This window comes from Rhinopithecus roxellana, chromosome 21 (assembly GCF_007565055.1).
Source record: "Rhinopithecus roxellana isolate Shanxi Qingling chromosome 21, ASM756505v1, whole genome shotgun sequence".
Lineage (NCBI taxonomy): Eukaryota > Metazoa > Chordata > Mammalia > Primates > Cercopithecidae > Rhinopithecus > Rhinopithecus roxellana.
The window spans coordinates 62,493,229-62,509,645 of NC_044569.1; the positions used below are offsets into that span (position 1 = coordinate 62,493,229).

Here is a 16,417-nt window from a genome sequence, read left to right on the forward strand (position 1 = left end):
CAGGATGAGTGAAGCCCGGGCAGCACACTCAGAAACAACTCGGGGCCTTAGGAACTTAAAATGGGAGGACAGAATGTCAGGTTTCATTCTTTATTTAGATAAGAAATCCCAGGAAGCAGATTCCTGGGTCCCACCACAGGCGGTCCACACCTTCAGAAACACGACTTTGGCAGTGCGCAGGGCCCAGCAGAGCTGAGCTCGTCCTAGATCACGCCATAGTTAGTGGTACCCTGGGAACTGGAGCATGGTTTTCTGGGCGCACAGTCTCTGCACCCATCACCCGCCTCCCTCTGTGTTTCTTCTCCATGCCTCCAGCACGTTATTTTTAAGTGTGTCTCTTACACATCTGTGGCCTGTGCATTTTAGGACGCACTGACTCACAGCGGTGTTATAAATGGCTTTTGGAATCCACCTGCCTACAGTATCCAGTATTCTCCTCAGGTTTCAAAAATTACTCCACTACTTGAATCTTCTAGATTGTATGATTTTTCAAAACATTTATAGTGACTGTGCTGTTTTTACTGGAACTATAGTTACTTGATACTGTCTCTGACGTAGGAATCGTCAGGAGAGATTATATTTTTTTCTGGCTTACCAGAAAAGTTTGTTTTTCCTGTGAAATTTGTTTTTTTTTTTTCTTCAAGGCAATAGGTGTTTAAGATGATTTTTTTTTCTTTCAGGGATTCACAGAACTGCTTCCTATTGATTTGATTAAAATTTTTGATGAAAATGAGCTGGAGGTTTGTATTATAAACATTATTTTATGTAAAGTGGATTTTTAAAAATATTTCTCATTACTTTACAAGTAATATTTTATATTCTTGGATCCATAATGTCCTAGAGAATAACTTTAGATGAATTCTATTACCTGTCTCTTATGGGGCTTGTTTGCCAATGTGGGAGTAAGGAACAGCAAAAATAATCAGCTGTAGTTGCCTTGCCCATGAGAGGGCAGTTCTGGAACATGCCTAGTGAATAGAGACCACTGAGCAGAGCTGGGATCATGGCCCTACGCACCAGGCAAGGCAAATCGCCACAACAAGTAGAAACAAGGTTTGCAGTAGCCCTTTGGACAGCAGCAACCTGCCTACACTACCAGACTGGCCAAGTATCCCCTGCTGCATCCCCTTCCACCCCCACCGTGGCAGCCAAATGGGGGTCTTGGCCAATAAGCAGCTACTTGGGCCTATAGAACAGATGTCTCGTTGAACTTGAAGTGGTGTATGTTGAGTGAGGAAAAATACCAGAAGGCAACAAGGTAGTAGCAAAAGGTGGTTTAATGATTGTTTGGTTCAGCTTCTTGGTGATGACATAGATGAGCATGAGCAACAGCCATTTTAAAAACAAAGGAATATCTCACCCTTTGTTGTGTAGAGAGAAACGAGGAAGACTGTGTCTGTTGAGAAGCTGTTGGTGGGACTCGGCTGTTTGCCCCATCCACATCCAGTGAGCGTTTCCCGTATAGACTGGCTTTCTATACTTTTATCTCAAAACAGAAAGTTCAAGATCGATGATGTCTGTGGAAATCATATACCTCAAGCCTTTCCTCTTATAGGTGGGAAACTGAGGCAGAGAGCAGCTGGGTTTACCCAGCAAGGTTTTGGCACAGTCAGGCCTAGGAACTTTATTTCCAGACTTCTGTCTTAGTTCTGTTTCCATTTCATTCTGGTACCTTTGCAGGAATTTCTTCCATTCGTCCACAGGAAACCTCTCCTGACGGAGAGTTGTGTAATAAGAACAGCAAACCTTAGACTAAATGCTAACTCGAAGACCCAGTTATGCCTTAGCATTGGCATATGTCTGCCGTTCTTAGGCCTCTGGACAGATCAGATGAGGTGATTTGTCATCACTGGAATTGACTAGTCTGGAGGAGAGAAGTTCTTGCTGTCATAAGCACTAATTCTTTTGTGGGTAGGGAGATGGTTTCAGATAAGAAGAATAACCTCTCAGGAGGAGAAGCAGCCATGTAATGCGCAGATGCTGCTGGAGCGTGAGAAAATCCATGGGTCCCGTGCGTAAGCCTAGAGGGATAGAGAGGACGACTGTGGCATTTTTATATCCAATGTAACATGCCATGGCTTGCACAGGGTTCGAATTGAGCCACCCTCGTGACTGCTGCCTCTGTGATCTGCTGTGGCAGGTGGAGCCTGGAACAGGTGTCTGCCTTCCTCTGTTATGATTTGGTAGCTTACCTTCACGGCACAGTGACCACATGCTGGCACTGAGGGCGGTCATTTCTCAGTGTGTGATCTCGCAGCTTTCACATCCTGCTTTTACATCTGGTAAATTTTCTTCCTAGTTGCTCATGTGCGGCCTCGGTGATGTGGACGTGAATGACTGGAGACAGCATTCTATTTACAAGAACGGCTACTGTCCAAACCACCCTGTCATTCAGTGGTTCTGGAAGGTAACTAACTCCAGGGCCCGGCTCTGCCCCTTGTCCTCCACCTGAGGCAGGATTGAGAGCTGTGTGGTGCCCTCCGTGTGGTCTGACTTCAGGATTGATGCTGGCTTTGGGGTCTGTTAGAGCTTGGACTGCTGGGGGAGGGAAGAGGCAAACTGAGCCAGCAGCCCCGTGGCGGCTCCTCTGTAACTGGAGCAGACAGCTAGACTTGAATGAAGTTGGTCACTATAAAAGCACACTGGCCTTCCTTGACCACCTCATGAAAGTGACTTTTACTTGAGGGACTGGTCCTCCAAAGTGTAAATAGAAATGGGGGGCTCCTCAGGGCAGAAACAGGCTTCAGGGTTGGCTTTGCAAAGTGCCACTTTCTGTTAAGAAGTCGTTCTCTCAATTTTTAAAATACATTCCAACAAATATTTTGATCTGTGTATCTTTCAACCAAAGATAACACAACTTTGATTTATTGTCTTAGGGCCAGTGTTTGTATCCTGTTCAGCTTAGGAGGGAAGTAAAATAGGAATGGATGAGTCCAAGTCCAAGGGAGATACAATAAACAAACTTAAAAAAAAAATCCCCAAAAAGACTGATTATTTACTTCACCCCAAAAAGGAATCATTTAACTTTTTCAAATTTCTTTTATTTTTATTTATTTATTTTTTAAAGATGGGGTCTCACTATGTTGCCCAGGCTAGTTTCAAATTCTTGGGCTTAAGCAGTCCTCCTACCTCGGCCCCTCAAAGTGCTGGGATTACAGGCGTGAGCCACCGTGCCCAGCCTTTTTCACATTTCTAAATGCCTATTATTACTATTTCAAATGCCAGCAGCAATAGAGATGAAAAAAGCAGAGTCCTGGGCGCGGTGGCTCAGGCCTGTAATCCCAGCACTTTGGGAGGCCGAAGCGGGTGGATCACGAGGTCAGGAGATCGAGACCATCCTGGCTAACACGGTGAAACCCTGTCTCTACTAAAAAATACAAAAAATTAGCCGGGTGTGGTGGCGGGTGCCTGTAGTCCCAGCTACTCAGGAGGCTGAGGCAGGAGAATGGCGTGAACCCGGGAGGCGGAGCTTGCAGTGAGCCGAGATCACACCACTGCATTCCAGCCTGGGCGACAAAGCGAGACTCGTCTCAAAAAAAAAAAAAAAAATGCAGAGTCTTCAAATCCTAGTCCAGGTCTCACATGGCTTGTTTTAAATAGTCCCAGTGACATTACCAGGAAAGCCACCTGGATTCCTGTAATAATGCAGTTATGTAAGATACACAGATTGTTTTAGAACCCCATCTTTGCCTGTGTTTTTTTATTTTGTTTTGTTTGGCTTTTTTTTTCTTTTCATTTGATAAAATGGTGTCTTCTAGGGAACATGTCTACAGTCTGAAATCCCATCTCATAACCTGGCTTCCTCTTGTGATGACAAATCTTAAATACTGTATATTTATAATTGGCTTAGGGGGAACTGGTAAGCCTCGAACAGAGAAACATGAGCTCGGTGCCATCAGAGAGTTTGCTTTTTATATCATTTATTTTGGCCTGTTGGCAGAAGAAGAAAGAGATGGACGTTGTGATCACTCAGTCTCTTAGATTAGAGAGGCCAGCTCGTATTGTGGCCATAAAAAAACTACTCAGTTTTCAGAGTCAACTGTCTAGGTCTTACATTGCAATATAAATAAGATTAAGTTCTGCCTGCCTGCATGACAGCAGCATGTGCCATGGGTCACGTGGGGGATATAATGACCTTCTGCCTCTGTTCATAGGCTGTGCTACTCATGGACGCCGAAAAGCGTATCCGGTTACTGCAGTTTGTCACAGGGACATCGCGAGTACCTATGAATGGATTTGCCGAACTTTATGGTGAGCAGGATACCATTAGGTTCAGTTGTCCTCCTGGGAATTTCCAGCCAGGCATGAACTCTGGCCCAAGAACCCTGCTGCCCAGGCCTCTGCAGAAGGCTTTTTCAGGACAGTGCGCCATGCATAGGTCCCATAAAAGTTCAGTTAAAGTGCTGTTATCTGTACTTTATATAGACAACATGGTGCTTCTACCTCGAGGGATTGGGGGGCGGTTTGTGAAGAGATCCATAAGGCTGCTCTTTTTTTTTCCTGGTTTAGTTTTTTAGAAAATCATTAAACACTGGGTTTTGCAGGGTCATTTATATGGTGTAAACTGATCTGTGAAGTCACCTCCAGTAGGCAGAATTTTTCCATGTTTACTATAGATTTAAAAATCACTCTCTACTTTGCATACTGAAGGTCACATTTCATTCGCCCTGCCACCTCCAAAACTAGTTTGAAGTTTAAATTTCCAGGGTCCAGCCGAGAGGCTGCAGCTGCCTGCCTTTCCGTATAACTGTTGTGTTTGTTAAACTTAGTGCAATTCCATTCTGGAGACAATGCGATCTTTCTGTGAGGTTGTGCAGACCTCTGGCTTCCCTCAACATTAAATATCAGTGTTGCAGCAGAAGAGAGTGTCTTGGACCTCACCCTTGGGGGCAAACCCTGCCCTGACAGTAGCTGGACTGCAGACCACACCATACCTTCATTCTTCTACCCCAAGTACTCTTAACATTTCTTTTTCTTTTCTTGTCTAGGTTCCAATGGTCCTCAGCTGTTTACAATAGAGCAATGGGGCAGTCCTGAGAAACTGCCCAGAGCTCACACATGGTGAGTGGCAAAAACACATGCACGTCAACAGCAGTATTTGAACTACTTAGCTGGGTATGGTGCTGGGCTCGAGGCTGTAGATTGCTCTGTTTCCTGTTTGTAAGTAGCTTAGAGAATTAAAGGATAGTGATGTGGATGAAAATAGGAATTGTACAGTAGTGCTAATAAGACGTAATGCAGACCAGGCGTGGTGGCTCACGTCTGTAATCCCAGCACTTTAGGAGGCCGAGGCAAGCGGATCACGAGGTCAGGCGATCAAGACCATCCTGGCTAACACAGTGAAACCCCATCTCTACTAAAAATACAAAAAAGTTAGCCAGGCATGGTGGCAGGCGCCTGTAGTCCCAGCTACTTGGGAGGCTGAGGCAGGAGAATGGCGTGAACCCGGGAGGCGGAGCTTGCAGTGAGCCAAGATTGTGCCACTCACTGCACTCCAGCCTGGGTGACAGAGCAAGACTCTGTCTCAAAAAAAAAAAGACGTAATGCACTCAGTATGTTTGGCACATAAAGGGCTCAGGCGTCCCTGCCGTGGGGAATTTCTCCTCTGAGCCGTCTTTCCCTCGTTATTCTAGGTAATGCAGCTTTCACTGTTCACCATACATGTATGAGGCAGCTCTCACCCTCTATAAATACATTGGGTTTTTATTCCAATCTTAAATTGGTTGAGAAATTAGGACAAAATACCCTGTGGAAACATCCTTTTTCAAAGGCCTTCTATGCCCGTGAATAACCCGTAATTCCCTGGAATTGAGCAGTAATGTGACTGTGGTTGGAGGAGAGTAAGAGGGCTGACGCGTGGCCAGGGATGCCCAGGCGTGGAGCGTGGCTGCCCTCAGAAGGCCCTCTCAGGAGACACAGTGAGGCAGAAGGGTCCGGTTGTTTTCTGAAGAGTTGCGTGAAGCCCAGCACAAATGCAGACTAGACAGGATCGATTTCTTGAAGCCAGGTTCAGGGAGCTCTTGCTAACTCAAACTCCCATGTCCCTCATGTTGGTTTTTCTGCAAAAGCCTTCATTTCTTGCTCCTGGGGAAGCAGCGGAAGTGGGCCTTCTGGAAAACGGTGAGCAGCGTAGCCCTGTGTTTCTCATGCAACGGGGTCTACAAAGCCTGCTCTGGCTGTACTGAGCTAACACGAGCAACCACACACTCCATGCAGGAAATGCCTTCCCTTAAACTAGAAGTGCTGGCCAGGAGAGAATTCTCATGAAAATGTGTTTGCGAAAACACGTTTTTGACTGTGAAAGGTTTTTTACCTCTGTGGGATACCCTTGCCTCTCCAAAAAAGTAGTCTTTTTTTTTTTCCATTCATACCATTCACATGACTCTCCAAATGGAAAGAATGTGGTCATTGCCTGTCAGAGCCTTGAAAGCAAGCTGACTCCAGCCTAAAATTGATGAATATCCAGAGCAGTCATTGTCCATGGTTCTCTGGCTTTATTCTAAGGGAAGAATGCTTGAGTAGTTCAGAGCTTTTATCCAAACAGTGTCTGAGTCATATGTGGTTTTCTGGGTTCTACTGGCCTCCATATGAAAGGCACTGGCGTTGAGCCAAGCCCCAGGACTGTGGGTGGTGATACGGAACTCAGGCTTATAGTACTAACCAGGATGAAGATTAGGAAAAGCGAAATTATTGGGCAGAGTCATCATCTGTGGTCAGGCACTGCTTAATCTGTATGGCAGCCTTATGAGATATGCTATTCCCTTGGACTGTCAGAAGGCTGGCCCAGGTCTTACCTGAGTCACAGATTCCCAGATCACAGGATTTGAACTCAGGTCTACCAGAATTAGAGCCTGCACCCTTAACCACTACACCAGATACACTGCCTCTGTTGATATAGCCACTTTCTTTTTAGACTTTTCCAAGGAAACCAAATTAGTGAACCAATTTCGTGTTCATTCAACCCATGTTTCTCCATGACTTCAGGGACACATATCTTACTATTGAGCTGTTTTTTTTATTTCGGAGCCCACATGATTCTGCCGCAAGTAGAACTTCCCAGATAAGACCTCTGAACTCAATGGTTCTCAACCGCAGCTGCATGTTGAAACTATCTAGAGAACTTTAAAGAAATCACTGATGCTTGGGATTTGGACTTCATTGGTCTGGTGTGTGACCCGGGCAGTGGGATTTTCAAAGCTCCCCAGATGATTCTTATAGGCTGGCAGGGTTGAAAATTCATAGCTCTTCCCTAGGAAGGGCAAAGGTCTCCTACAGGAGGGAACAGCCCAGCTGGCTCTTACCAGAACTTACCTTCCTCTTTATGTGTCGTGGAAATAAAGCAACTATGTAGTTTTCCCAATGATGTTCTTTCCAGACTAACTTGACCCAGATGGTGGGGACTGGCAGTTGCAAGCAACACTGGCTAGCGTGAGTGGAACTGTTCTGCTGTTTCTTTGAAATGGCTTTTCCTCCCTACCTGACCCTGCCTGTGTTTTGACATAGGAAACAGGAACTTCACTGGCTGTTTCGTAGCAACAGTTCCGCCCTAAAATTTCGCCATACATAGGTTTGATTTCTTCCATGTTTTATGATACACACTTAAAGTTCAAAATAAAAATCTGATTTCCTAGAAGAGCAGAAGCTGAAGGATCTGGTTCTCTGTGATGAGGGTACCTTTCATTAAGCTTTCCAATGGTGACCATTGAGTGTCTGACATTCAAAGGATGTCATTTCATTGTTCTGTAAAAGGTCACTACTCAGACATTTAAAATTACTTCTTCATTAAGAATCACAGGCTCACCTGCCCTTTTAGGAAGATCCAAACAAAAATCATCTTGTTCAGCCCATGCATCTTCCACATGAGGACGCTGAAGCCCTGTGAGGACAATGAGCTCCTTAAGGTCACCCGGCTCATTAGTGCAGACCAAAGCCAGGTCCGTGTGTCCTGACCTCTGAAATGATAGGAACTCACACTCACCAAGCACTCAGTTCATTCTGGGGATGGTGCTAAGCACTTGATGTGATTGACTCATACCATCATCACAGTGGTCCTAAGAGTTGGGTGATGTTATGACCCACTTTTTTACAGATAACACGGAGATGCAAAGTGATGAAGCATTAAGCAGCATGATTCAGAACCTCAGATCTTGACCTCCCGTCTTTGCCTCTCTCTTCATCATTCCAGTGTTTCTCAAACCTGAATAATCTACGGACCTTTTTTAAAGGGAAAAAATGGTCACAGATCCTCAAGAAAGGGCCTGAGACCCCGATAGGGATTGCAGGCCCAGGACTGTGAAACCCCAGCTGAAAAGCCTGAAGCCACTTTCTGTGAAAGCCTCTTTTAAATGCCATCTATAGATGTGAAGTCCTGTCTTTATCCATATGATAACAGAAAGTGAAAAGCCTCTATTCGAACTTACTCGTTTAGGATTCCTGGGTTTCTGAGAACCCCAGTTTGAGAAGCACAGTGTTATTCTCTTGTCTTTTAGTGTGTAGGAGCTATTGGAGAATCCAAGTGGAACTCAGTGGGACTTACTCAACATTTAGGGGTTGTTAAAGGGGCCTCTACAGTATTTGTTTCTTTTCTGTGGCTGTGACAATGGTTAGCTTTTAGTGTATGTGCAAGTGCTGCTGAAGCGAGCGTGTGAATGGTTAGCTTTTAAAACTAGGAAGTTACTTTGCTCGTTCTTGGAATCACACATCAATACCTGGAGGGGGCGGTTTTAAACACAGACAGTGTGAGCACTCACGGCAGAGACAGCACAAGTGCACTTCAAGAGCTGGGCTTTGGAGCACCCCGGGGCTGTACCTGACCCCGTGTGACCTTGGGCAAGTTACCTAACCTCACTGTGTCTCAAACTCCTCCTCTGTGAAATAGGGATGAAGCATTACCTGCCTTACAAGGTGATTGCCAGGGTTCATAACATTGAGACAAGACTGGTGGGGCATGGTGAGCACTCCGTGAACTTGAGCTCTTATGTCATAATGAGCTGTGGCAAGTGTGCATGCCATTTTCATGACAGATAAACATCAGCAACCACCCCCCAACACATACACACACACACACACAGAGGTGCAGGTTCTGTGGCTAGAGACTCTGGTCTTGAGCCCCATGTAGACATTCAGTAAATGTTGAAAGGTGTTCACACTGATACCATCTCTTGAGTAATTGAGCATTTGCTGTATGCCAGGCCCACTGATCCAATCCACTTGGCACCCCTGTGTGCAGTTTCCCCATGTCACAGAAGCACAGAGGCCATCCATTTGTCTGAAAACCCTCACTATTGCAGTTGCCGCCCCCATCTGAAGCCTCTAGATATGTAGGGACTTTCTCTAAACGCAGCTTTGCATAGCAAATGTCAATTTTGCCTGACTTTGATCAGAGGAGGTAGCTTAGCACTGGTGTTTCGGAGCCCTGGACAGCCTGGGTTCTATTTGTGGGTCTGCCGTATGACAAAGACTGTGACCTCAGGAACCTTGTCTCTGCTCCAGGAGCTCCTGTGCAGAATGGAGATAACATGACCTGCTTCATAGGGTTGTGATGAAAATGAAGTGAGTTAATAGAGAGAAAAGCACTTGGCTTGAGGCCTAGTGTGGAATAAGTAATAGTATTAGAGACAGACACAGTCTTAATTCGTGGGTAACTCCAAAAGCATCAACTCTGTGGTCCAAGGGTTTGGAAATGTTGCCAGTTACTTTGCTTTTCATGTTTCCCTTCCCACCAGGATTGTTCCAAGATCTGCATCTGACTACAGCAGAGGTTTCATGGAGCATTCGAAAATGTTCTTTCTCTGCAAATTACAAGAGCTTACTTAGTGTGGATGTTTCATAGCTAGAGGTTTTTGGGGTTTTTTTTTTTTTTTCCAGGTAATCAAAATTGTTGGTTAAGGCTTTTTTATTCTCTTACTCAAGCACCATGCCCTATTAACCAGATCTAGGAAGTGTTGTTGTGGCTTTTCACCTATACTTTTTGTTCCTTTTGCAGCTTTAATCGCCTCGACTTACCTCCATATGAAACCTTTGAAGATTTACGAGAGAAACTTCTCATGGCCGTGGAAAATGCTCAAGGATTTGAAGGGGTGGATTAAGCACCCTCTGCCTCGGGGGTGTTTGTTCTTCAAGCAAGTTCTGCTTGCACTTTTGCATTTGCCTAACAGACTTTTGCAGAGGCGATGGCAGAGAGCAGCTGCAGGCATGGTCCCTGGAGCCGAGCCTTCGCCATGCACTCGTCCAAGTTCGGATGTGGGAACCTGGTCCAAGCTTGAGTTTCTGCATTTCCCACCACAAATTATCAACTGGTTGATGTGTACACTAATTACATTTCAGGAGGACTTATGCTATTTATGTTGTGCCTCTGCAGGCAAAGCCCTTAATAAATATTTTACATCCTTTCTAATGACAATGAATGGAATTAATCACTCTACAGGTATAGTATTACAACTCATGTTTACTTTTTAAAATGATTTAGACCGATTTTCAGATTTTATTTCGTTATGATTAAAGATGTCTCATGTACTTGGAAAAGTGAGCATTTTTTTTTTTTTTATATTTCACTTTCATACCAGGCTTAATGTCAATGACATTTTTATTTTTGAAGTCTCTGACACCTCCACCCTCTACTTTATTAGAATTGGAAGGCAAATTTTTGTCCAAAAACCTTCTACAGACAAGTACTTTGAGAGAATTTCCAATATAATATTAGACATAATAATTTTTTCCATACTCAGAATGAAAAACTGGATATTACATTTTTGTTTTGGGGTTTTTTTGTACAAATTTAGCTAATAGCTACAGACCGAGAGAATTGTAACATAGCATGACAAATTTTGTGTTGACTTGAAAGGAATCACACCATTATTCCTTAGAAGTAATTACATGTGCTCTAACACATTTGAGACAGGGTTGGACTCCCATTTCTCATCAGAGAAATTATTTAGCCCTTCCTGGCGCTGTACAGTCATCTTTTATTCTATTTCCTCTTTGCTGTTTGTAGTAGAGACATTTTGAATGAAACTTGGCACTGCTTGATTCAAAACTGTGGAAACCAGATCTGTTCAGTCTCCTGTTTGTGTGTGTTTGCTAATGGTAGCTAAATAACCAGTTTTTGTTGTAAATGCACCAATTCTGAAGGCACTTTATGTACTACATGGAAGTCATGTCTGGTTTTGTTTTTATTTTTTTATCATGAACATTAAATGTGATGATGATTTCTTTTCCCTGCACACTTCTTTCCGGTGCAATATCTATCCATTGTGAATCTGGCTGCTGGTGTATAAAAACCTGGATGTAAAGCTGAGCCTACAGACCTGTCCTCACCAACTGTTTTGTGATTTCTACTCAACTACAAAGATTTATTTAATGTACACTTAATCTAACTGAGTTTTGTTACCAATGACCTGTTGCATGCTTCGATACCGTGTACTGCCTGAGTTGTGTCTGTTGTGCGCTAGATTAAAAGTGAGACAGAGACTTGACTTGATCCTCTGAGCTCAAGCTGTTGAGCTGGTAGTGGCAGAGGACTGAGGGTACCGGCATAGTTTGATTCTTTTCCACGTGTAAGTCTCCATTGCAGAATTGTCGTGCTTTGAGAAAACACCTAAGGCAGTGTAGGAGTTGAACGACCCCGCTGTCCTTTTTAACCTGTGTTGTCCTAGACCCTGTCAGGGCAGTTAGGGGACACTAGAGATTTGATATCATGCCAGTCATCAATAGGACAAAAGAGTTGTGGTTTGGGGAGGTCTGTTTGTTATATAAAAAGGACCTTTCTGTGTAAGAAATTGCCTTTTTTACCGTGCCCTGGGTGGCATGTGAGAAGCCATGGAAGGTTGTCGTCGTAAATGAGTTGTCTAAAGGGGTGCAGAGGCCTGAGGTTTCTAAAAGAAGGTAGATTTCTACAGAGCTGAGTGTTGGTTCCTTTTTCTTATTGGTTGAAAAGTACCTGGTAGTGATCAGAAAACTTAGATGCTATGTAACTTAAAAAAAAAAAAAAAATCCTGCTCATTGGTTTTGACTGTTGGTGAGACGTTTCCCCTACAGTTAACATAACAAATGTCTCAGTGGTAAAAAAAAAAATCCCCTTTTTGTAAGCCCCTGTAGTCTAGAGTCAGTTTTCTTTTTAAGAATCATGCCAGAGCCTGAGTTGAGCAGTACGCTTTCTTGGTTTTTGAGAGTAATCGTGTAATTGTAGAGGGAGAAATCCAGTTCTAGCCTAAGAACTGGGATTCTTCTGTCGTCTTGTAAACTGTATATTGAAAAAAGCAGAATAGTCACTAAATGCATATTAAGTCAAGTATTGGAAAGTATAAAAGAAAAATCATTCTGACAATTTCTAAGCCAGAAGCAAACAAGAATTACTGAAATCCACCCCATGAATTCTTGGAAGGCAGTAATTGTGAGTGACACCTCAGTTCATCAACCCCTTAATAATACCAGCTTAATTTAAATGACAACTAAATATTGCTGAAGTGGGGTTTTAGTATTTTTTTAAAAAAAAGCAAAACAAGGTTCACTAGTCCTCAGCAATTCTCGAAGTTTCTCTCTTTGCCTAAAATGGTCATAGATCTTGATTATTCTGAATCATGATGACCACGCCCCGTCATCTTCACAGCATAATTGCAGGTGGCAGGAAAAACAGTGTGCTCTGTGCTGGGTGAGGAGCAGTTTGCTGGGCTGTTCCTTGGGCCCCGACCTGCCCTGTGAGTAGCCCTGGGGGAGAGAGGGCAGTGCTGCCTATCCCAGAGGTCCCAGCAGCCACACTGCTCTGCAGGCCGGGCTCTCTTTATAGCCAGAGAAATCACCTTAATGCAGTTTATTTAGTTGTCTGCTGAAGCTGTAATTATTATGGGCCAATTACGTGAGGCTGAGAAGTACGTGCCAGAGTTCATGCACTGCCTATTGCAGGTTTCTTAACATCAGTTATCACGGCTGCCTGTGTGTCCCGGCTATTTGCATTCCTGCCCCTTGTTGGCCCGAGGAAGGACGTGGAATGAGCGCCTGGCAGGATGAAGGTCCAACAGCCTGTGCCTCTCCACCGCTGGTCCCGGAGCCGACAGCAATGAGGCATTCATTTTCTGTGTTACAGTGTACTCCCAGCTTCAGTGCTCTTTTCCTTTTTGCCTGAAATGTTTATGCTTCTCTGTGGCCAGTCCTCTAACAAATCACAAGAACAAAGGTAAAACACTTGACTTTTGTTTCCAGGACCCTTCAGCAGGTGACATCAGCTATTCCCTGAATTCAGACAATGAGGGATACAGAGCGACTTGGCGTGTATTATTTCTCCCATGTAAGGACAAAGGGACAGATTATTATTAATATTTTTGAGACAGAGGCTCGCTCTGTAGCTCAGGCTGGAGTTCAGTGGCTCAATCTCAGCTCACTATAACTTCTGCCTCCCGGCTTCAAGTGGTTCTTCTGCCTCAGCCTCGCCGAATAGCTGGGATTATAGGCACCCGCCACCAGGCCTGGCTAATTTTTGTATTTTTAGTAGAGACGGTTTCACCATGCTGGCCAGGCTGGTCTCGAACTCCTGACCTCAGGTGATCCTCCTACCTCAGCCTTCCAAAGTGCTGGGATTACAGGCATGAGCCACTGCACCCGGCCTCACAGTGACAGATTCTGAGAAACTGTGTGCAAAGCATTTGCATGGTTTTCTACATCTCCCATTGTTGCATAGACAGTGTGCACCGCTGCTAACTTGCCAGAGCCACAGTGGCCCTCTTGAAAGCCAGGTTCATACACAGCAACTTTTTAATTGTTCTAACAGTTACCCATTAACAGTCGACTCCTGTATTTCTAAGAGTCTTGTACTCACCTCTGAAATTTAAAAATATATAAAGAGAGCCTGGGTTAATCAGTTCTGCAGCCCCTACCCACTGTGCTAATTCTCTCTCCTCCTTACCCTGCCCCTGCACCCCTGTACTTACAGGGAGAGGTGGGAGGTGCTGTCTGGTATCATTTTCTGCCTTGCCAGTAGGGGGTGCCGCTGTGCAGGTTAACTGCCTGGCCTGCTCTTTTCCTGACTTTCCCCGACCCCAAAGATCACTTGCTACCTCTGTCATTCAGGCATTGGGGTACATCCTGATAAGTCATGTCAGAACTGCCAATTTCAGGACTGAGATGTGTTTTTAAAAAACAAATCCTTATAAACTCCACTTTGTACTTTAGATTTTAAAACTGGGGGGAAAAATGTGATATTCTTTGGACCACTTTTTTAATTTATATAAGCCTTAATGAACAGTGTCTGTACATTTGCATACGCACACCCCCACCCCAGAGTGTTCCCAGTATGTCAGAGAAAATGCTGTAGCATTCAGACAGGAGCTTGGAGAATGTTTTCTAGAAAAGGGGTGGCTTCCTGTTGGCATGAAATTTTCCAAGCAAACGTCTCATGAAACATCCGTCGTTTGTTAAAGATGTTCCACTCAAAGCAATGCATGTTTCAAAGGCATGTCTTTCTGTTCGTTGGTTTTATGTGTGTAAGGAGTAGCATTGCTGTTGGCACCTAACCTTGCGTGCACTGCATTCTTAACCCCGTACCAGTGCATCAGAAGCCTTCCTCGTGACCGTAACTCTGTATAACTCCGTGTCTGCAGATATCTGTGTTCCTATGTAAGCCAGTTTTCCCCTTTCACTCAGACTAATTTCACCTAGATTGTCACGGTTTCCTTCATGTTAACTTTGCGTGACTTTGTTCTTCACTACTATGTATGTAATATCTATACATATATACGTACATATGCTGTCCAAATATATTTGTATATATTTGTATAGCATTTTTACACCTTTATTCAGTAATCTGGTTTCAAAAGGGGGTGAGAGCTTAGTCCCTTCTACAGTTTTCTCCAAGCTGTGTCCTGCGAATTTCGACCCTTGGAGCCTGAGAAAACCCTAGGAAGATGATGTTAATTTGCTGCCATTTCGTAATTCAGGATCTATCATCAAATGAAACATGAAAAAAGCAGTGACTTTTAAGGTGAAAAGTTTCAAGCATTCCAAATAAATTCTCAATGTTTCATAACTTTTTATTATAAACCCACCACCTAATAGGAAGCCAAGTACTATTTGATACAGTGGTAAAAACCAAACTACCTTGAATTTTTTTTAAGACAACTTATGAATAATGCTCATTTTCACAATCAGAATAGCTTTAAAATATGGTTGAATTTGATACACACAGGAAAAGTTTTCTTGAAGAACAAATCCTTTTCGCTTTTCTTTTTTCTTGAGAGATCTAAAGAGAAACTGTAGATTGTTTTCCTGACAGCAAAAGACTAATGTGACGAAATGAAGTCATTGTAAAGAAGCGATGCAACTTGTCAAATATTTAATAAAGAATTATGGAAGCTGGAACATTTTCTACATCAAGTATTATGGGTTGTTTGATTTAAAACTTCTTTGTGAATGCACCAATTGTTTCAGAGGGGTTTAAATGCCTGCAGATTTATAGTGCGTTCATTTCCTTCATCTCCCTAAAAGCTCCACCCTTTTAAAAACATTAAAGTCTGGCAGGGCATGGTGGCTCACGCCTATAATCCCAGCACTTTGGGAGGCTGAGGTGGGCGGATCACTGAGGTCAGGCATTCGAGACCAGCCTGACCAACATGGTGAAACCCCGTCTCTACTAAAAATACAAAAAATATCTCTATATTAGCCAGATGTGGTAGCGCATATCTAATCCCAGCTACTCAGGAGGCTGAGGCAGGAGAATCGCTTGAACCTGGGAGGCAGAGGTTGCAGTGAGCTGAGATCATGCCATTGCACTCCAGCCTGGGCGACAGAGCGAGACTCCGTTTCAAAAAAAAAAAAGTTAAAAGTCTGCCCAAAACACATGGCTTAAGCCTACTAAAAGGATGCACATTTATTCTTATCCGTCTGCTGTTTTATTCTTTTATTAAACTTGAGAATTAATGATTTTATGTAACATCTGTATAATCCATGTTAGTCTATTCCTCAAAAGGCATCCTTGTATGCCTGGCCCTCAACTTGTGTGAGAGTTAATGAGATTCAATAATGAATCCCCAAGTTGCTTCTCAGAAAGGTGCTGTCAAAATCCTGACCATCAGGAGATCAAGACCATCCTGGCTAACCCGGTGAAACCCCGTCTCTACTAAAAAATACAAAAAACTAGCCGGGCGAGGTGGCGGGTGCCTGTAGTCCCAGCAACTCGGGAGGCTGAGGCAGGAGAATGGCGTGAACCCAGGAGGCGGAGCTTGCAGTGAGCTGAGATCCGGCCACTGCACTCCAGCTTGGGCGACAGAGCGAGACTCCGTCTCAAAAAAAAAAAAAAATCCCGACTGTGTGTCACTGCCCTGTGCAAACCCGGTGGCATTTTTCCTCATGCCATTTCATTCCGCTCAGATCATCTCAGACTCCTGGAGAATTTTCCCTTTTTCTTTAGTACTGAGCTTCCTCTTGATGT

At 43.9% G+C, this 16,417-nt stretch overlaps 1 protein-coding gene across 13 annotated transcripts in view; it reads left to right on the forward strand.

The window, feature by feature from the left end:
* The window catches only part of NEDD4L (NEDD4 like E3 ubiquitin protein ligase), a 368,484-nt gene extending 353,127 nt beyond the window's left edge, over positions 1 to 15,357 (forward strand). For 9 of the 13 annotated variants that reach the window (XM_010374677.2, XM_030925891.1, XM_030925888.1 and 6 more), the window contains 5 exons: positions 681 to 740; positions 2,300 to 2,407; positions 4,155 to 4,251; positions 4,989 to 5,061; positions 9,986 to 15,357. In XM_010374677.2, coding sequence (XP_010372979.2) covers positions 681 to 740; positions 2,300 to 2,407; positions 4,155 to 4,251; positions 4,989 to 5,061; positions 9,986 to 10,088 — 441 coding nt within the window. In that variant the 3' untranslated portion in view covers positions 10,089 to 15,357. The remainder of the gene's footprint in view (positions 1 to 680; positions 741 to 2,299; positions 2,408 to 4,154; positions 4,252 to 4,988; positions 5,062 to 9,985) is intronic. The other 4 variants (XM_030925897.1, XM_030925898.1, XM_010374678.2 and 1 more) reach the window with 2 other exon arrangements.
* The last annotated feature ends 1,060 nt before the right edge of the window (positions 15,358 to 16,417 follow it).